The sequence below is a fragment of the Pelecanus crispus genome, chromosome 5 (assembly GCF_030463565.1).
Source record: "Pelecanus crispus isolate bPelCri1 chromosome 5, bPelCri1.pri, whole genome shotgun sequence".
Taxonomy (NCBI): Eukaryota; Metazoa; Chordata; class Aves; order Pelecaniformes; family Pelecanidae; genus Pelecanus; species Pelecanus crispus.
Window position 1 is genome coordinate 44,893,387 of NC_134647.1, and position 22,446 is coordinate 44,915,832.

At 47.7% G+C, this 22,446-nt stretch overlaps 1 protein-coding gene across 1 annotated transcript in view; it reads right to left on the reverse strand.

The window, feature by feature from the left end:
- SLX9 (SLX9 ribosome biogenesis factor) overlaps nucleotides 1–20,729 on the reverse strand; it is a 59,820-nt gene extending 39,091 nt beyond the window's left edge. The window contains exons 1-2 of the mRNA XM_075711237.1: nucleotides 20,598–20,729; nucleotides 18,730–18,838 (exon numbers count right to left, since the gene is read on the reverse strand). Of these exons, the coding sequence (XP_075567352.1) occupies nucleotides 18,730–18,838; nucleotides 20,598–20,729 (241 nt within the window). The remainder of the gene's footprint in view (nucleotides 1–18,729; nucleotides 18,839–20,597) is intronic.
- Between the last annotated feature and the right edge of the window lie 1,717 nt (nucleotides 20,730–22,446).

A 22,446-nucleotide genomic window follows, 5' to 3' on the forward strand; every position in this document is an offset into this window, starting at 1 on the left:
GAGATTTTCATTGTAAAAGAAGGGCCAGCAGAAGATCTTTCCATATTGCATGGAACATGCTGGCAGGAAAAGTATTTCTCTGTGATGAGGAGGACTGCTGGCATGAGCACTGTGCCTGCTAATTTCCTAATATGGACCAAGCAGTCAAATGGGTTTAGATCCACGCGTTGTGCACCTACAGACTCATCACTGGTGTCTCACTTGGTGTAAGACTGAGTTTAATCTTTTTACCCTGTGGACCAAGAGCTGCCAAGCACTATGAGACATTTTTCACATTTTTCTGCCGTTATTCAGCTTTCCTTTCCTGATGAGGACCTTCCCATTAGTCCTGCCTTCACTGAGGTGTCACAATGAAGACAGGAAGAAATGCCAGCTTCCCAGTGGATCCCAAACTGAGAGTGCAAAGCACAATCTGGACTTCTCCAGGAGGTGGGACTGATCCAAGCTGCTGCGCCAGGAACGTTTGCCAGTATCAAGAAGGCTGTTCCACTTCAGAGGTTTGCGGGCTTGGATAAAGCCACCCTAAAAAATAATGTAGGACAGAAAGCAGCAGGCAAGTACACCCTGCTGTGCTAGAGCCCCCACCCATGCAAGGAATACACAGCACCAACCAAGCCCTGAGGAACCTGCAGCTATGTGCCCTTTTGGGTAGACACGTGCCTCTTTGGGGAGGGGAGAGGGAGACACAGAAATCTTCAGGATGTAATGTAATGTGAAAACACCCAAGACATTCTGGGAAAGAGAGAAAGGTGTGTCTCCCCCCGCCAATCCTCACACATGCTCCACCACCAGGAGGAGGAAGATTCAGCAAAGGTTCTCAAGACACAAAACCTACTTGCACATATCTTGAAATATTTTCTTCTAGTTAATGAAATTTTGCTTCCACTGAGGACCTTGCAAAATCAGATCCATCTGTTGGAAATCAATGGCTGATGCTGCTAAAACTGAAAAATCCGGTTTTCCTGCTATTCCAGCTGCCTTGAACCAGCTCACGTCCCCCAGAGACGTCAACAGTATGCAAAATATTGCTAATAAGATGTGCACTGGAGACATTTGCTCCTAGCCAGGATTTCTACACAGATCTTTCTGAAGCCAGAAATACACTAGCTGAAAAGTCAAATAGCGCTACAGCCTTCTATGAATGTTAAATAATAAATAATGCATTTAAGTATTGTTATGTTGGGCTCCAAATCCCAGCCTCATTTAGCCTTTAAATACTGTGGCATAATTATTTATAGTATTTCTATTACAGAGGGTGGGGGGGTGTACTATCAGATCTCATGTAAAGATTACTTTCAGATGAAGCAAGCCTGGTTCTTTAACATTTTCTTCAAGCAGAAAAAGGTGGCAGCAGCAGCTGGGGTACAGAAAACAAATCAACAGATATATATGGACATATAGGTCAAATAAGAATTAGGCTGAGCAAAAAACAAGTTAGCTGTGAAACATTCCTTTGGCTGCTTTTCCACATACGGTGCTAGCCGTTTGTGGTTTAATCTTAGAGAAGCTCCATCTCGTTTGAGCTTGCAACACTCACAAGCTTCCAAGCAGCAAGTTTTTCCTGTAATTACTCTATGTTTCTTTATACTTGTTTTACATTTTCATAAGAACATTGCTATTTTATACACTTACTGCACTAGGAAAAACTGAAGAAGGAACTGGAAAATTTTGTTCTGTGTCCTGCGGAGCAGAAAAACATCATTCAAAAACATAAAACTGACCTAGAAAAAGGAAGAGTTATTCTGCTGCCCTCTAATGAGCACATCTAACATCTGAAAAAGAGCGTTCTCAAAGAGAGATGTTCTGTTCAGCCACAGGCACCTCCTCTCATGCTACAGAGCTGTCAGCAATGCAGTCACAGCTGGAACAAGGCAGCACCTCTTACACAACAAAGACATGCAGAAGAAGCATCTAGATGGACGCAAGACCTATTCCGTACTTTCCTAAGCTTAGAGTATATAGCTGTGTCCTGTTCTGTTCCCATTCCTTCCCCAAATAGAGGGAGGAGGGGAGAGGTTCCTAATTCTGACCTTCAGGACACAAGGAAGTGTATCTATCAGTTCACCTCTGCAGCTTCCACAAGGATGATCCTCCCTCTAAAGTTACCTCCAAAGTACATTTGCTGCATTCACCTTCTGTGTCCCTTCCTTGGGTCTGTCTGGATAATATTCATACATTACATCTCTTCATTCGACCTAGCAAAGACAACACTCTACACTCATGATATGAAGTTAGACCATATGCTTTACCGCCACAGAGGGTCATGATGTTGTTACAGGTATACAGGTACAACACAAATATGAAGGAATGACTTGCTTAAACATCTGTGAGTGGTAATGAAAAGCAAAGGAATTCAGTTCTCATGCAGGGGATCTCTAGATCTGCACAATGCTCAGAAGACATTCAGTTGAAAAAGGCAGTAAGGAAGGCAGAGGAACAGCCATGAAGCAACAGTTCTACCTGGTACTGAATTTAATCTCAACTTTTAGCAAGCTATGGTAATGTGGTGGGTTGACCTTGGCCAGCTGCCAGACACCCACCCAGCTGCTCCCTCACTCCCCCTCCTCAACAGGACAGGTAGATAAAATAAGATGGAAAGTTCATGGGCCAAGGTAAACAACAGGGAGATCACTCACCAATTACCATCACAGGCAAAACAGACTTGACCTGGTGTCCTGGTTTCGGCTGGGATAGAGTTAATTTTCTTCCTAGTAGCTGGCATAGTGCTGTGTTTTCAATTTAGTAGGAGAAGAATGTTGATAACACACTGATGTATTAGTTGTTGCTAAGTACTGCCTTTGCTAGTCAAGGATTTTTTAGCTTCCATGCTCTGCCAGGTGCACAAGAAACTGGGAGGGGGCACAGCCAGAATAGTTGATCCAAACTGACCAAAGGGCTATTCCATACCATGTGACGTCATGCTCAGTATATAAACAGGGGGGAGTTGGCCGGGAGGCAGCAATCGCTGCTCGGGAACTGGCAGGTGGTGAGCAATTGCATTGTGCATCAATTGCTTTGTATATTATTATTCTTCCTATTACTATTTTACTTTATTTTATTTCAATTATTAAACTGTTCTTATCTCAACCCAGGAGTTTTCTCACTCTTACTCCTCCCATTCTCTCCCCCATCCCACTGGGGCAGGGGGAGTCAGCGAGCAGCTGTGTGGTGCTTACTTGCTGTCTGGGGTTAAACCATGACACCTGGGGAAAATTAATTTAATGTATTGTGAATTAAAATAGAATCGGGTGGTGAGAAACAAAGACAGACACTAAAACACCTTCCCCCACCCACCACCCTTCTCCCCAGGCTCAGCTTCACTCCTTCATTCCCAACTCCTCTACCTCCTCCCCTGAGCAGCACAGGAGGATGGGGAATGGGATTACAGTCAGCCCATCACACCTCCTGTCTGCTGCTCCTTTCTCCTCACACTTACTCACTGTGGTCCTCTCCAGGGGCTGCTCCAGTGACCGGAGCACCCCCTCTCCTCCTTCTCTGACCGTGGTGTTCACAGGGCTCTTTCTCACTTTTCCCCCCCTACTCCTCTGCCTGCCCAGCATTTTAACCCCTTCTTAATTATACATTTTCCCAGAGGCAGCACCATCATGGTCAATGGGCTTAGCTGTGGCTGCAGCAGGTGCATTGGAGCTGTCTAGACCCATCTCTGTCCAACACAGGGCAGCCCCAGCCACTCACCCTGCTACCAAAACTTTGCCACCTACACCCAATACAGGTAAACAGGCCAACACTCTCTATTTTGGAGGAAGAAAAGACATGAAGAAGTTATCATAATCCCATATAAACAGTATCTACACATTTGTATGCCATTTCCATAAATAAAAACCACTCAGGTACAGGCACTAAAGCAACAAGCATGCCTGCAGCTGCAGAGGAGTACATATAAGCCTAGCCCTGGGGTCATAAATAGCTGGCATGAATCAAAAGCAATAGCCAGAAGCTTCACTGAGAAAAAGATGAAAGTGCCACTGAAGGGAGCAACTTGAACTCAAAATCGTGATTTCTGTCAGCAGAATTCCTGCAGTCTGGAACAGCCTTCCCCTACCTCCCTGTTGACAGGCACTCCAGGTTATTTCAACTCAAAGCTCATTGCAAAATTACTGGACATATAGACACAGCCTGTACCCATCACAGCTGGGAATGCCCTACCCACACTAAAGCAGCCCATTCCCAGTTATGTAAGAACAGTCAGTGACCTGAATTTACAAATAATCTTTATTTTGAAAGGAAGGAGAGGAAAACAGACATAAGTAAAACCAAATTTAAAAAGCCATGTAGCTAGGAAATGCAACAGAAGTAAACCACCCCAGAGCATGCACATGCACAGCCACATTAGGCATGAATGTCCACAACATCTGCAGAAGCTAAAATTCTTTAAGCAGACCTATTGATTTTCTGCATGTCTTCCACACACAGTTGAGCACACAGCACCAGTGGGCCACGAAACAAGTTTGTCTCCCTCATTTTCCCTCAGATATCCTGCTAGGGACCATCTGAAACACCATGTTTCATTGCAGTTCGTTAACAATACCACTAAATACAATGCTTTCAAGAATACCTTCCAGCTGACAGTCACTCCTTGCTTGAACATCTGCTTAATAGCCTATTCTTCTCCTGCAGGATCCATTTTAGCATATTTGTAACACTGCTAGTTCAATCTAAACCTGTCCAAATTACCATTTCAGTAATATTTCAGTACCCACTGCATTTAATTCTTCCATAGTCGTTTCCTACATTTAGCTTAGACAATGTCCATTGAGATTTACAGTGTTAAAATGCCATTAAAAAACCAACAAAAAAACCCACCCCAAACTGACTTCCTTTCTACAAACCACTTGACTAAAGAACTAAACCCAAATTATGTGCCGTTACCGGTTATGCCACATACAAGCATCAATAATGCCACTTCTGAAGCACTGAAGTAAGGGAACAGACCTTCAGCTGGTGCACACATTTTTACCCAAGCGTAAAGAAAACCTTTGTCCATAAACTGCTCACAAAGACTCTGAATACTTCTGCATCCCAAGGATCCCCTGAGCACAATGGCTCTCAGCACAGGAGCCAGCACTATATACTATTTCTTAAGTGCGCATTGCAATCAGTGGTGGCCTGAAAGAAGGAGACGGCTCCAGGAAAGTATCATGTTTTCCCACAATTATAACCTATGGGCACTGTAACTGAAGGATTACAGACTATCTGGGAGTGAGTGCCCCTATTAACAGATTGTATAATTTAAAAAACAAAAACAAAACCCAAAACCTCAGGCAAGCTAGACCTGCTACTATTCCAATAAAGAACAACTTACAGAGAATAATACTACAGATCCCACTTAGTCTGAATTATAGACATCAACTCCTGAGACCTACCATTAAATACACAGCCTGTAATTCCAATGAGACCCACATTAGCAGGGCAGAGATTTATCTCTTGGTAAATCAGAAATCTGATTTATGGAGATGAAAATCCTAGTATAGAAGCCCTTGGAAAGAATACCAAGCAAAATAATCTTCCTCACATGGGCATTTCCCAGTGGTATTAGTGGAGGATAGAGGAGGCTGACTTATTCCTGCACCCCAAAAGCATCTCAGGGCAAGTCAAAAGGGTCAACCCAGAAGAAGGAGACCTCTCATCTCATCCACCCTTTACCAGTCCCTACCAAATTTCTAAATAGAGCATCTATTAAACTCCCAGGACGCATATTTCAGAAATATGTTTGACAGCTTGACACAACTCCATACTGATGCTGGTGACAAGGGAAGGGCTCTGACTTCCAGAGCTGTCAATCTGCCCTCTCCACAAGTGCTTCTTCATCCCTTTTGGGATTCAGTTTCTCAATTCATGCAGTGTTAAACAGTTCCTCTCATGCCCCATGAGAGGGTTCCATTACTGGGACTTGTGCTGGGTGGTATCTTTGCCACCAGTTCAGAACTGTGCCTCCTCTCTCTTTGTAGCATTTATAATTTTATAACTTGATTATGCCAAAGCTGTAACATTAGAACAGCAAAGGCATGGATTTCAGTTCATAACCCTCTTTTCATAACCCTCACTGCAGCTTCAGTACTCTCCTAAGCAGGGCTGATCTATTTTTGTGTAAGTAAGGATGTCTGACCATTTTACACTGATTTAGCAGGAGAATACCAGGCTAGATTAGTATCCTTTTAAAGCTTTGTGAATCATAATCACACAGAGCAAGACATGGCATGACATGCAAGCTGCCATGCCCCATCACACCTGACCAGGAAGGCAAGGAAGTACACTGGCCCCAAAGTCAGCAAGCCCTTCAGTGGCACAAGGGACTGACACATTTGACCTAAAAAGCACATGCTTGAGCACCCAGCTTCTACAAAGGCTGGAGGAAATCTTTGCAAAAGCACAGAGCAGCACCCCAGAAGCCTCACCAAATGAGTCCCCAATCCCTGAGCCCTACCCTCTTCTTCAGCCACCCAGCTTCAATGCAGCCCAGAAAGCAGCATGTAAAGGCTGCTCCAGGGCAGGCATGCACCTTCCGCCATCGCTAGTGGTAAACATTACACAGCAGGCACAGCCACAGGAACCAACCATAATAAGAAATTACAGGGATCTGACACATCGTTCAAGCTCCTAAGACTCATTTCAGGCTCTTCCCGCTACCGACAGCCTCCTCCCCCTGGAGCAGACTGCAAACGCCTCCACCTCCGCAGCTTCAGGCACTCTGGAAAAATGTTACTATGTTTGTGTAGTGCTCAGTATCCATGACCACTACCTAATTGGAGGATTTTTTTTTTTTTAAAGGTTAATTTTAAGAACAAGGACTTAGCCACAGCTAGAGGGAGGGGAAGGAAAAAAAAAGTTAATTACTGCCATAAATATTAATACAACTGATACCATGATCTGGCAAAAGGCACTCACAACATGGAAATGGTCTGTCTCCAGAAGGGAAGTCAAAGCACTTCAAGCAGTGCAAGTTTCAGACGCTCATTTAGCTCTTTTCATTTAATTGCACTGACTCTAATTAAAATGGAATTTCATACAGCATTCTCACAGCCAGCACCACACTGCACAGACAATAAATTGTTAAACTAATTTTAAGCAGTGTGGATTTTTTACTTTTTCAAAATTATTATTATTTTTATTTAAGACACCAGTGTCTTTAGCTTTCAGTAGGATTCCCACTCCAAATTCTCCCAGAAGCTACCCACAGCAGGTCACTGTCCTCCCAGTCTCCACAGCTCTTCACCTCTGCTGGAGGACTTGCTCAGCTTGACTCTTGAAGCAAGGTCCCACTGATTTTCATCCTTTGGACAGAAGCAACAGGAAGAGCCCTCTGGCTTTGAAGCGAGTTGTTGCAACCTGCCATCTTCTGTTTGAGATGTCATGTAGACTGAGGTCAGCTGACCTCAGTGTAGAGGCTTCCCATACCACTGACCAGTATCAGCGCTCCTCTCAAACACCATGCAGATTCATAATGGCCTGTTACAAACCAGTCAGAGATACAAAACTGCCCTTACAAGGTGATCTGGCACTGTCAAGGTAAGAGCGGCTCCTAATGATGCACTCAGAAACCCAAATAAATTTCAGTAAAAAGCAAGGAAGAAGGAACGTATGGCAAATTGCTACCTAGAGCAATTTACCCAGGTATGGTAAATTGCCACCTGTCACCTTATCAAACTAGCAGGGTGGCTATCCTGGATGCAGCCTCACTCTGCCAGTCAGGCCAGCATGTACCCTTCTGATCTCTTCACCTGCTCTCTCCTTTCTCCTTCAAGTCATGGCACAGTCTCCTTATGGGAACTCCCATCCACAGTCAAAAGCAGCCCACCGGTAGCCCTAAGCCTGAAATAAAAGTATTTTCAGCTACTGTCAAGTCTGTAAACCTATTAGTAAGCGGCATACTGGGTTATCAAAAGTTAACAGCATTCCTTCTACAGGAGGTTCAAGTTTGCTGCCTGCTGCTCTGCAAGAAAGGAACTGGGCTCCCCCTACCCCATGCCAGTCGGTGCTCAGCTGGGACCGAGAGCCTGCTGGCAGGGTCAGAGTCTCCTCCCACTCAGTGGCCCTAGTTGACGCTCTCGCTGTGGTGTGCCACACCAGTCAGGGTGCAGTGACGGACTGGGTTAGTTACAGCTCAGCTCAAGGCATGGAAGCGAGCAATGCTTTTTGGACTGCGCTTCCGCAAACAGGCAGTGGAACCGCTCCCCCAGTCAATGTAATAAAGACACATACAATGACCTTCACAGCCATTTCTGGATGCCAAGTCATTAACCTTGGGGATGGGGGGAGAGGTAAAGAGTGTCACTTTGCCTGTCCCTGCCCAGCATTTCCCCGTTCTGGGAATTTTTCTCTTCTTGCAAATTCTTTTACTGGAGGTTTCAAGCACTTTCATACACAGTCAGAGAAAACACCAGCTTATGGAAGGAGTTTGCAGTTTGACCTGAAACCTGCATGTTCCAGTCCTGGGACACACCCTTGACCTGTGCAGGTTACAAGACAGACAATGGACACCTTGCAGAAGGTACATGGGCAGGGAGGAGAGAGGCACACAAAGGAGAGGTGTGCAGCCCACACCTGCCCTGGGAGAGGGGCTGAAGGTGGCTGCACTTTGACTATTCATGTCTGCTGGGTGGCTGAAGATATAGTAGAGATAAGAATACGAAAAAGAAACAAGGAACTGCCAAAATAGTTGCTGGCTTTCCTGAGCCCTTCTCCCCACACCCCTCAAGACTGCACAAGGAAAGGGAGCTGGTCTCTACCCAAGGCTGGGTGCCCACTGGCATGCATCATTCTCAGTCTGCTGGGGCAAGAGGCAAGGGATACCGCAGAGCTACTCTGCTTGCTCAGAGACCACAAAAAAGCAGCTGCTGACCGCATCGGGGCAGCAGATGAGTGGGGCAGGCTGGGAGCACAACTTCAAGTCATCAAGGCTGAGCTTTATCCAAGCTGCAACAGCTGAAGGCTCCTTTAATGGAGCTTGAGTGCCCCATTTTAAAGCCATGTTGATATGCAGTCCCCACCCATGAAAGCAAAAAATTCCAGCTCAAATGCCACTCAAAGAGCTGCTCCTCCTAGGGCAGCAACCACATCATGAGTACAGATTTTCAAAGATGTTAATATCATTTCAGTGCAACACCACCATTTCAGGGCATCACCAATAGGCTACCTCTGACACCAACTTAAGGGAGAGCATTTCAACACTCCCAAAATTCACACAGGCCAAAGCCTGGGCAGCTAATAACAAAGACAGATGGAGCAGGAACATCTTGTCATTTTGGACTAGCACAGCACGTCACATTTTACACACACATTGGAGATGCTACAGACGCTCCTCACAGGCTGCTCACTGTCATCCTCAGTTTGCAGAGCAAACTGTTTTCACCCCTTTCCATCTGAGGAGTGTTACGGTGGGGAACAGCTTGAGAAAGGCACTCTGCACAAAACAAACACAAGACGGGTGTGACAACTGTCAGCACAGAATTAAATGCTGAAAAAAAGTGACAGCAGCAGAACCATGAAGATCCAGCAGCTTTCCACACCAAGGACATGGCGAATGACCAACACAAGCAGAAGATTTAAAAATACCCCAAATTCACATTAAGAAAAAGCAGCAAAGGCTTAAAACTGATATTCAAAAAGGATGTGTTCATTAAAACAAGCAGATTAATTTTTTTTTTATCCTTCAATTGCTAAACACTCCAACATGCCAGAAAAGAAAAAAAAAACAAAACAAAACAAACAGGAAACCTCCAGCTTCATGAGGCCAGGCACTGCACAATACCCAGGAAGGCACAGCTGAAGGGGACTACATGATGTGGCAGGCAGCACGCTGTACAAGAAGTGAAGGAAAGGCCCAAAATGTACGCAGTGGGAAGGCTGCCGACGTCTCTGGCCTGTTCTTACTGATTCACGCTACCAAAAATCTGCCTAAAAAAGGTGCACAGCGCTAGGATTAGACACAGCAGGAGGGCAGACTCACACCATGCTCTGCAGAGTAACACAGCAAACGTCTTCCCAGCAGAAGCAACCTGCTCCTACCAACAGCACAACTCTAGGATTTGCACAGAAGCACTTCATGGAGAAACATGATCGGGGTGAGGACAGAAGAGGAAGAACCACAATATTTAAAGGCCAAAAACAAGCAGAAATCCAATCAACAGATAGGAATAAATTATGGGACACAAAGATTTGCATCCTGTCAGAGCCCCTGAAGAGTAACACGGGACTGGCCATCACTGCAATTCTGCAAGCAACACAACAGTGGATCCACTGCAGCGGTAACCATGAGTCCAGACACTGCAGGAACAGCGATGCTGGAAGAGGAAAGGTCTTACATGTATTCTGGCACATCAGTCATTTAAAAAAAAAAACAAAAAAAACCCAACAACAAAAGAAAACCAAACAGGAAAGCAAATCATGTCACATGAAGTTAGTGCATAGTCCCACGGCCGGACCATGATGCCAGCCAACCACAGCTTTTCTCCTTCTCATTTGACGCTACAAAAGGAGAACAGAATTGGACAAGTGGCTGCAGAACGCAAGGAGAAGGAAGCAGATACATGACAGACACAGCAAATCTCAAACACCAGAGCAGAAGCTGAGGTGCAAACCAGAAGGTCATACTTAGTGACTCTGCAGAGGGAGGCTTGGTAACAAAAGGAAATCACAGCATATCTAAGAAAGGGGAAAAGCAAGGCTGTTGTCCTGGTTTCAGCTGGGATAGAGTTAATTTTCTTCCTAGTAGCAGGCATAGTGCTGTGTTTTCGATTTAGTAGGAGAAGAATGTTGATAACACACTGATGATTTTAGTTGTTGCTGAGTACTGCTTATGCTAGTCAAGGACTTTTCAGCTTCCCATGCTCTGCCAGGTACCCAAGAAAGTGGGAGGGGGCACAGCCAGAATAGTTGATCCAAACTGACCAAAGGGCTATTCCATACCATATGACGTCATGCTCAGTATATAAACTGGGGGGGGGTGGCCGGGGAGCAGCTGCTCGGGAACTGTCTGAGTATCGGTCGGCAGGTGGTGAGCAACTGAATTGTGCATCACTTGCTTTGTATATTATTATTGTTATTATCATTATTATATTGTTATTATTATCATTACTACTTTATTTCAATTATTAAACTGTTCTTATCTCAACCCAGGAGTGTTTCTCACTCTTACTCTTCCGATTCTCTCCCCCATCCCATCGGGGTAGGGGAGTGAGCGAGCGGCTGCGTGGTGCTTAGTTGCTGGCTTGGGTTAAACCACGACAGCTGTACACAGCCTGCAGACTCCAGCAATTCCAAGCTGTCAGGTACCTGCTCGGCCTGATTTTATTCTCTCCTGTCTCTGCATTTCTTCAGGAAGAAAAGGGACTTCCTTCTTTGTCAGATGCTCAGTAATTTTACTCCTCCACTCCCCTCTGTGCCACTGAGAAAAAAACCCATGCTGCAAGACAGTCCTGGTCATCAGAGGACAAAAGCTCTCAAAATACAAAGGGAAAGGCAGAGCTATTACAGCACGCATGCCTGAAACTCCCCTATAGCTTTGCATCACATTGTGCAGATCCAGGTTTCAGCAACAGCAAGGCCCAGCGCAACCTCTGTTCAGGCTAATGACCTACATCACTCTGTGCCCCCCACCTCGGTATAGAATCATACACTTACAGAGTGGTTTGGGTTGGAAGACACCTTCAGAGATCACCTAGTCCAACCCCCCTTTCATCTTTCACTAGATCAGGTTGCTCAAAGCCCTGTCCAACCTGACCTTGAACATTTCCAATAATGGGGCATCCAAAGCTTCTCAGGGCAACCTGTTCCAGTGTCTCACCACCCTCATCGTAACAAAATTTCTTCTTTATGTCCAAGCTAAAGCTACCCTCTGGTAGACCTTATGGTCTCCTTAAGGACCCTTAACTGGTCCAGGACCAGAGGCAGCAAATGGTTTTAATGCATGTTGCACATTTTCCTGGCTCACCAGTGGCACAGGAGGAGCTAGAGCAATCTGCAGCAAAAGCTGCTCTTGACACAACCTCAGAAATCAAGGCAACAAGCTAAGGTTTTGCAAGCAATTCTGAAGTAGCAGCACCTGCTGCCTTGCACTTTTGCTTTCTCAACAACACATCTTGTCACAGCTCCCTTCTGGAGAAGCTGAAAATAAAGCAGGAAGCTGCCAGACCAGTTGTTCTTATCATTCCATAACTGGTTCATCATCCACTCCAAAATAAGAGACATTCCCAGGCAACTGGTTTGCCAGAGCCACGCTTGAACAGGAGCAAACACTCAGGAAGGAAAGCTAAAGGAAAAAAAAAAAAAAGCAACCCCCCCCTCATACAACAGGGCATTATTTCTGACTGTCCTGGTTTCGGCTGGGATAGAGTTAATTTTCTTCCTAGCAGCAGGCATAGTGCTGTGTTTTCGATTTAGTAGGAGAAGAATGTTGATAACATGCTGATGTTTTTAGTTGTTGCTGAGTACTGCTTATGCTAGTCAAGGACTTTTTCAGCTTCCCATGCTCTGCCAGGTGCACAAGAAACTGGGAGGGGGCACAGCCAGAATAGTTGATCCAAACTGACCAAAGGGCTATTCCATACCATATGACGTCATGCTCAGTATATAAACTGGGGGGGGGGGGTGGCCAGAGAGCAGCGATCGCTGCTCGGGAACTGTCTGAGTATCGGTCAGTGGGTGGTGAGCAATTGCATTGTGCATCACTTGCTTCGTATATCATTATTATTATTATCATTATTATACTGTTACTATTAGCATTACTATTTTAGTTTATTTCAATTATTAAACTGTTCTTATCTCAACCCAGGAGTTTTTCTCACTCTTACTCCTCCAATTCTCTCCCCCGTCCCACCAGGGTAGGGGGAGTGAGCGAGCGGCTGCGTGGTGCTTAGTTGCTGGCTGGGGCTAAACCACGACACTGACTTAGTTGGAAACATTTAATTCCCATGCTATAGAGGCTCACCCAGATGAGATTTATTTACTCACACTAGTAACAGAGGTCCTTGCACGGATTAGATTATGGCAAAGCATTTGATTTACATTACGTCAGTGGCTAAGTAAACTACACTGATAGGAAGCAATCATTCAGCAAGCAACTCATGGACTTAACACCCGTGTTCACAGTGATGTTGCTGGCTTTTGTTACCTACGAGCATGTGGAAATCATCTGGAATCTGGTGTTAAGATGAACTAACGATTAAAGACAAGAAGCAGAGCAGGAGAAAGTAGTTGCAGCAGGTCTGCTTCACTGTATGACATGGCTCAGAGCTCCCTGTATTAAAATACTTTCCATTTTAGACCACTGGCTAACTACTGTCACGCATGCAAGACTTGCCTAAAATTAATTCCATTTTGGTAACATATTTCGTTACAGTTCCACCCTTTCCTTCTCATGCCACAAGAATTACTGATGCCAGAACAGCCTAAGCTGATACCCCGCACCTATCACAAGCATGCTAAATCAGCCTTGTATCTAAAGGAAGCAATGAGACCATTAACATGAGAGTAGCAGGTATTTTGACAGGGCACCCTGCCTCCACCAGATGCACCAGGAATCCTCAGAAATCCTCAGAAAAACAGGGCCTTCAGTTGGCAAGAACCAACACCACCCGTTTATCCTCCCAAAACAAGGGGCCTCTTTCCATCTCCTTTCAGCCCCAGCACACACTTGCATGGGCACACACAACCACTCACGTTAACTGAGATGCTAACCCTGCTTATAGATCCTGAACTTTCCAACTTATGTGTCATGCTCCTCTCTGTTCCCTCAGAATAATCACAGCCAAAAGAGCAGCAAAAGCTGGTCACTTAACAAATTGAGGAAAACTAAGGGGGGGGGGGGAAGTAGAGAAAAAGGTCTCCTCTCTCGTTGGTGGCTACAGACAATAGCCCCCAAGCCCCAGCATGACAGTGGCTTGGTTTCCTACAGGATTGCATCCCTCTGGCTCCAGCGCATCAAAGCGGGTCTTCCAGATGAAGCTTTTCATCATGTGGAAGTAACCATGCTCTGTTGTTGTATAGTTAGCCCCTAGCACATCACACAGCCCCACAGCTACGGTCTGGGCCTTCCTCTTGCCCCAGCAGTCCCACACTGCCCTGGTGGCAGCCCACGTCCCTCCCCTGCACATCCCGGTGGCCTGAGCCACCGCACAGCCCCCCCGCTGCCTCTCTGTGCTGCACACAGGGACGTAGTTGGATTTAGGACCGCCACCCATGGCAGGGGAAGCCTGTCTCCAGTCCTGTTGCAACACTACAAGCGATTTCCAGGCCTCAATATCCCTCCCTTTTTCCACATAAGACCCAGCAAGAGCAGAACCACCATGCTCCACCCGCACATCCCAAACCAGACAAGTCCTTGCATTAAGAAACCCTGACGGCCCCCTGCATCAATCTGTGCAGCCCCTTTCTGAACCCACAGAAGCGTCCAGCGCTCACATCACACACGGACACGGAGGCCAGAGCTGAATTCACCATGTGAGACACAAAATATCTTGTTGGGGTGTGTATCTGCCATCTGCTATTGCCATTGCTTCTTCCAGGTTTGTAGTGGAAGAGTCCGCAGACAGGTGCACCCAGCCTCCCTCACCATGCAGCTTTCAGGCTTCCATCACACCCTGCCTCACTGCCTTCTCCCAGCTGAAAAGCCTGGGGCTTTTGCTTTAGGAACAACTAAACAGGCATCCCAGGCCTCTGAGCAGCCTTGCTGCCCTTCTCTGAACATTTGCTGTCTGCTACATCTTTTTTCAAGACAAGAGGACCAGAGCTACACATAGCATCAAATAGCTGCATGTACCATGTAGTTATTTATGGAGTATAACAACACTCTGCAAGTCATTCTCTTTTCCTTCTGTTTTCCAACAGCTGATTTGCTTTTCTGACCACTGTTGAGCTCCAGCCTGACATCTTCTAAAATCTAACCCAATTCCAAGCTCTTCCTCAGACTAGATTTTAATTGGAAGAGACCAGATCTGTAGAATGAAGCACAGTGTAAAAATTCAGTACACAAGGGAGATTTTTGATTTGCCACTATCAGCTGATTTTACAGGTACTCCAACTAATTCAGTGAATTCAAAATGTCACCTCTCTGCCTCCTGTCCAAGCTCCCCTGACTGCCTTTGTTAGAGTCCCACAGTTCAGGCAACCTTTCCCCGCCACTGCACCCAGGGCCCACACTTACACATCTCCCCACACTCCCATCCTTCTGCAGGCTGCTTTGAATGACGACAGGGCAACTTGAGACCCACCTTAGGAATACGAGGAAAGGCAGTCATCCTGTTTGACAACAAAGCTGAACACAAACCCTGAGAAAAAAGTCTGTCCAGGCCAGGCTGGGAGACATGATTCTTACTACAGATGTTAGCCCCAAACACTAACAGCATCTGAGGTTTTCAAAGAAGCACTTGCCTTTCTCTGCAGCTTGCTTCTTCAGCTCTCCATCACCACCCAAATCTAAGGCATTCAGAAGAACTGGGATATGGCAGGGCACAGTCAGCTCATGGCAGATGCAGCAATGTAAGGGTGAACTGAAACACATCTCCAGCTGCTGGACTAACAATCCTCATTTACATCTCTAACTTCTGGTGTTAAAATAAAAAGATGAAAGGAACTAAGAGTCACTTTATCTTCTCCAGAGAAAATGAAGCAAAATATTTTGTCACAAGCACAGATACCCTCACAGCTGGACAACAGGTAAAGAACTTCTGCAAAAGCTGCCCTGAGTGCCCAGGCCACGTGGGAAAAAGGGACCACACAAGCATGTCAAATAGGCAGAGGATGGACAGAGAAAGTGGGGAGCCAGAAAGCACATCATAGGCACAGAAGGCAGAGAGGGAGACCAAGGAACCCAAGAGAAGTAGCCAGCTAAAGATGTACCATCATATTCACCTACTCATCCCAGTTAGAGAAGGAAAAAGAGACAAGACAGAGATGAAAGATAGCTCTACAACCCTCCAAGTCTTCCAGGCAGCCTTGCAGGAGCAGGCCTGGCTGGCTCTTCCCCCTACATCACCACCTCCAACTGGTCTAGGAGCAACTGCTGTCCCTGCACCATGCTCTGAGGAGACGAGGCTTTCCAGGTCTCTTCTGCTGATCCAGCCAGCCACCATCCTCTCTTAAACAGTGAGGCAGCATGCTGACAGGTGGAGCCACAAGCCAATGCCACCACCTCTTCTTCCTTACTTTTCCAGCAACAAGCAATCTCTCAACCCTGCCTATCCTTCTGGGCCAGCTCCACATCTGACAGCTTCAGAATTAGCAGAGAGCACTCCAGATCACATAGCGCTGGTGCTCATGCTCTGTCAAGACAGAAGCTGGGTGCCCCAGTTCAAGCACAAAGCCAAAATGTGAAAGCCCAAGTGGAGAAAGTAACAGAGGCAGAATAGTAGTAGGAAGGTCAAATGTTTTAACCAGAAACATCTTATGCAAATACCTTCAACCAAGCTGCAATGCCATGGAAGCACAGCCATGGAGTGAGACACTGGCTTTCTGGGAACTACATCTCCAAAAGCAGAGGGATACAGGGTCTAAGGAAGAGAGATAACAGAGCCAAAACCCATAGCTGCCAGCTGGGCTCGGTAACCCAGCAGAGGGCTTCCTACCAGGTCCAAGCCCTGTAACTGCTACCTTGTTTCATTCATGCTCTTCAGGCCTCTTTAAGCCCACACTGGCTGTCCTTAAAGTGTCACAGCACAAGGCCAGATCATAACACAAAACACAGAGATACCATCAATTTTAGGTAATGTGAAGCAATCGTGTGCACCAAACACACAGGGAGGACAAACAGCTTTCTCAACTGCCACATAGCATCCTTGACAGAAAAAAATCTTCAGCTGTGAAAAGCACAGGAGATAAGAGTAAGCCTACCTACAGTCTGCCAACTTGACCTTCTCAGAGCTTGAAAAGCAAGTGGGAGAGAAACACTTTTTTGTCTTGCTATTAAATCTTAAAATAACAATGTGTAGGAGAATCCTACCCTCCTGCCCTGTGCACTGAGCTAAGGGGGGTTGGGAGGAAGGGGGGGGGGGGGAGGAGGGGGGGAAGGGTTGGAGTCAGGTTGAATTTTGTGCTGAACAGGCTCTCAGATGACCAGAGATCCCAGGAGACAAAGCACGTCCGCCTAGAATCTCTTTTCTAACTCCAGGGTGTCTGCCATTGTATGCACAGCCTAGTTACAGTTCACTGAATTAACACAAAAACAACCCTGAACTGATTTTCATAATGAGAAAGCCTCCACATGGCTCCAGAGTGATACAAGAAAGGGCACAGCAGCTTGGGAAGATGTTAACAAAAAAAAAAAAAAAATAAAAAAAAAAATCACTTTCTGCCTTGTTGAATTGCAGTTTTGAGTCCCCAAATGAACAGCTATTTTTAGCTGATCATCTGGAAAGTGTGAGGGAGCACACAGCATTGGGGTCAGCATCACTGTCTGCAGGAAGCCAGCACGCAGCCTCAAGAGAGGGTTAAATATAGTCAGGCACCACACATCTGCATCATCAGCACTGCACAGGGACCAGCAGCACAGGTCTATTTATAAACCAGACATGTACCGCTGTAGCCTACAATGAAAGACTAGGATTGCAGGCTGTCAGCCTTCAACAACATGCTGTTTAATTTAATTAAAGAGATGGCTGCGTTCACATGCACACACATATGCACACATGTCCTTTTCCCAGGAGGGTTATGAACAATGAACTCGGTGTTTTGAAAACAATACATTTCACAAAGGTTTCTGTGCAGAGGGCAAACATCTCCAGCAAATGTGTCCTCACACAATCTTCCCATTCGCTCACTCTGTGACCAAACGTGACCGATGGGCTATGGCTGCTACAGCTCACCACTGCTTGGGTAACTACAAGCCCTTGGGTGGTTACTGGGTTTGTCTGTAGCCCTGGACATGAAAACAAAGTCACTGTAGCAGTATTAATCTGCATGGAGAGAAGAAATTAATTTAGTTTCCAAACAAGGTATTTGGGAGTCACACGCATCTTCTGCTCCAGGACAGACTGCTGTGTCATCAGTTTCCATTTAGAGAGGTGGAACCTGTTTTTGGATACAAAGCTCTGCCTGCCACTACGCAGCTAGAGGGAGCATTTCCTTGTTGTGGGACTAGAAAACAAAAGCCTCTATCATCTCCTTCCTGTTCCCACTCTCACTCCCGTGAATGGAGTGAGGAAGTGCTGTGGGAGTGCTTTTCACCACTCACCTGGTGAGCTAGACTCTCCTGCCCAGGAGTCCTTGAGCCAGGGACCTAGCAACAGCAAAGGACAGGAGCAGAGAACTGGCTGCAGTCAGGCTGCCGTTGAGTGAGGCACTGCTGATGCACAGCAAGCAACTTGCTGACAAAATATCGGGGTATGAATGGCAGCTGCTGGTGAGGCAAAAGCAGTTGCAGAGCAAGCCCGGAGATCAGGTCACAGCCTGGACTCTGCGGTTCCCTCAGCCCCTGGAGGCCAGGAGCCTTTGGCTGCATGAGGACATTCCACAGGTGGGGGCTCCAGCTGCATGGCACAGCTCAGCAGCTGTCAGGTAGCCTGAAGCCAGTTCCCCACCTAGGGAGCACTAAGCACACACATGCCTTTCTGCCTCCTCCAGCCACAAACAGAAACGACTTTTAAAAGCCCCTGCAGGAACACAGGAAGCTGTGTCTGGGTTCAATTCTCCTGGGCTTGTTCCAACAGCCACTGCAAATACAGTCCCCAGTGTCTTTGCTCACAACCTAACGTGGCACTCATTCAAAATACAACAAACCTGTTCTGGAGGAAATTATGCTTCTGGAGTCCAAGTCAAGCTTCTTCACTAGAGTATCTGGGTCAATCTTCAGCCCAGAAAAAACACCAGAAGACAAGAAGTCCCAGTCCTTATCCAAAAGAAACAGTAAGCAGGAGTCAGTACAAACACCACCAGGCAACATTCATTTTAAAAAAAAAATCAAACCCAGCACCATCCAGATGGGAGCAAGGTGCACACTCCAGCAGTAGCGTGAAGGTGCCTCTCCTGAGCAGGCAGGGGTAGGTAAGTCACCCCACTGGCCTGGCCCCCCCAGGCTTTTCCACCCAGAAGGAAGTTTCACAAAGTCACATTTTGGACTGTTCTATTCCTAACAGATTTCTACCTGAACTCAACCTCACCTCACTCAAGTCAATTCAGATATTACTCCTAGGAGAACTGTGAACAGCATCCTTAGGAAAAGCCAGATTTATTACAGGTATGTAAGTATGTAACAATACAGATAAGCAACAAATGAGCATATTAGGAGCCTAAATCCAAAATCAATGGACATTAAGCAGATTCAGTGATGACTAGCAACTTACCAAATCTTCAGCATCTAAGTTCCTTTAAGCATGCAATACCTCCCAAAGTCCTAAGCTTTTCAGTAGTTTCTCTGGTTGGCTTAGAAGAATTTACTATTTTAGCCAGCAGTATCTCCCAGCACTGACATAGAACTTTATAGTGGTATAAAACCAGCTGTATATGGCACAGCCTATTCCTCCCTCCTCACAAGGAAAGCTGCATAAAAACCATTTACTGCTGTTCTGTGTCCTTGCTGTAAGGGAGCACCCACCTTTAACCTAAACTGCGTATTAATAACACATGGTCTAAATCTCCTAAATGATTGTGTGTAAACTGACAGCTCACCTCCACCTGCCCTAACCTGAAATCAAAGAGAACCACTGCAAAACAAGCTGGGCAGCCTCTCACCCCTCTGCTCCCAACACTTGCTGGTAATGATCCCCACTACTGCACCCAAGTTACCCCACTGAGACGCAGCACAGGCACGCTCTCCCCCAGCAGCAGGAGCAGTGCTGGCACATGTCTGTCACCACCACCTCCCTAAGCAGGCTCTCCTCTCTGCATGCCAATGGCCTGGGGATGCTATGGCGGCTGCCATATGTAGTTGTCACTACATGGCAGTTCCATCATCATGGCCGGTAGTGTGAAGAGGCAATAGCCGCCACCAGAGCCACCCACTGGGACTCCAAGGGTGCAGAGGCAGGACCTTGCACTGGAGTCCTGAAGCTCCAGGCTCATGTCGCCTCCCTGCCTGCTCTGATGAGCGGAGCCCTTGTCGGCATGCTCCCACTGGTGATAACCGGCGTGACAGACAAGCAGCTGCCCAGCAAAGAGTGCCACAGCAGCTTCAAGGCTGCAAAAGCAGCATGAAGGGCACAACGCGACTTTTCTAAGCAGGAAAAGGAGACCAGCCTTCAGGAAACAATGTCACTCGATCTCCTGCCCCTCTGAGGTCCTGGCAGCTACCACCAGCGATTCACCGCGCCAGGGCCAAGGGGTGTCCTTAGACACCCTGCGGAGCCTCCCCTGGCGGTGCGGTGACACCCCGCGAGGGCCCTGCGCCGGTGACGGCCACCGCGTGGGGCTCCATGGCGTCCCACGAGCTCGAGAGACCGAGCAGGGCTGGGAAGCGCGGGGACCGCGTGCCCACCCGCCCCGCGCCGGCAGACCACCGCCCCGCCCACCCCTCACAAGCCGCGACCCCCCCGCCCCCGCCCGCCACCGCCCGCGAGCGGGAGGCGGAGCCCCGCCCCACGTGACGCGGCGCCGCACGCGCCCACTCCACTCCGCTCCGCTCCGCTCCCCGCCCCGCCCGCCCCCGCTACCTTGCCGGCCGCCGCGCTCCAGCCGCCCGCGCCGGGGCCGGGGCCGGGGCCGGGGCGCGGCGGTGGATCCTGGGCAGGCCAGGGCCGGGGGGCGGCGCGGTGGAGCCGCGGACGCCTGGCCTTCCCCACCATGGCGGGCGGCGCGACGGGCGGAACGGGGCGGAAGGGGCGGAAAGGGGCGGGCCGACCTGTGCCGCGCGTCTCCCGCCCCGGGGCCGCCCCCGCCCGGGCGCGCCCTGCTGACCGCAGCAGCGGAGAGTACCGGCGCCGGCGGGGTTGGGGCCTTCGGGGAGCTCCCCGCCACGGGCAGAGCCCAGGGAGCGCCTCCGCGGCAGCCCTAGCCAGCCCACTCCGCGGCTGTTAACTCTGAAGTGTAATGGTGGCACATTAAATGCCAGCATTCTGCCGCCGGTCCCTTGGATGGGCAGCCGGGGTGTTAATCACCTTCAAGCTGGCAGTGGGGCAGGCAGACTGCTGAAGGCAGCTCCTGGAATCAGCCGGAGGGTGTTCATCTGGTGTGCTTAGGTTAAACCCAGAGACTGTGACACAGTCTGGTTGAAGCCCCTGGAAGAGCTGAGGCCTCTCAATAGCACTAGGCGGAGACCAGGATACCATGGTGAGACAGGAAACTGAACTCTGAAACTCCCTGCCAGAAATTATTTCCATAGCTACAGCAGCAGAAAGTACCCAGTGAGCCCTTGTGGAACCCGAGCACATGTTTGACCGTGCAGTCATGGACCCAGGTGGAAACCCCTGACAAAACAGCCTTTAGCTGCACCTTTCCATGCATGTGAGGGGGTGAAATGCAAAGCTGCTTCTCCCTGTCCTGGTTTCAGCTGGGATAGAGTTAATTTTCTTCCTAGTAGCTGGCATAGTGCTATGTTCTGGATTTAGTATGAGAATAATGTTGATAACACACTGATGATTTTTAGTTGTTGCTAAGTACTGCTTATGCTAGTCAAGGATTTTTCAGCTTCCATGCTCTGCCAGGTGCACAAGAAACTGGGAGGGGCCACAGCCAGAACAGTTGATCCAAACTTGCAAAAGGGGTATTCCATACCATGTGACGTCATGCTCAGTATATAAACTGGGGGGGGGGGGGGGTTGGCCAGGGAGCAGCGATCGCTGCTCGGGAACTGTCTGGGTATTGGTCAGCGGGTGGCAAGCAATTGCATTGTGCATCACTTGCTTTGTATATTATTATTATTATATTGTTACTATTATCATTACTATTTTACTTTATTTCAATTATTAAACTGTTCTGATCTCAACCCAGGAGTTTTTCTCACTCTTCCGATTCTCTCCCCCATCCCGTCAGGGTAGGGGGAGTGAGCAAGCGGGTGCATGGTGCTTAGCTGCGGGCTGGGGCTAAACCATGACACTCCCCCCTCACCCCCCAGGTAAATAAAAAGCTCCTGCCTTGGGAACCATGGTGGTTTTGCTCTTAAAAAGCCCCAACAGTTGCTCTGTGGTTAATGTGTCTTTGTTTTCCAGCTGGCCCTTCTCTGCCCTCTCCATGTCTCTCCAAGCTGCGTTTCCCAGGGCCCAACATTGGGGAGCAGCCCACATCCCCACCCTTGCTTCAGTGCTACCCTGGGTAACATTTTTCTACTATTCTTTTGAAACCACAAAAAAAACAATAAAAAAAATACAATGACAATGTCGTGTTCACTGGTAGCTGGTTTCTTAAGGCAAAGGCAAACTTCTTGCCATATATGCCAACTGAAGTTCCTTTTTCCTTTTCCCCAGGTCCCTTGTTCAGCCCTGGCTTGAGCAAGGACATGGCAGAGGATGAGAAGAGCGAGGCGGGGGGAAGCTAAGCTGCTCCCAGCAGGAAGGCCAGCATCAA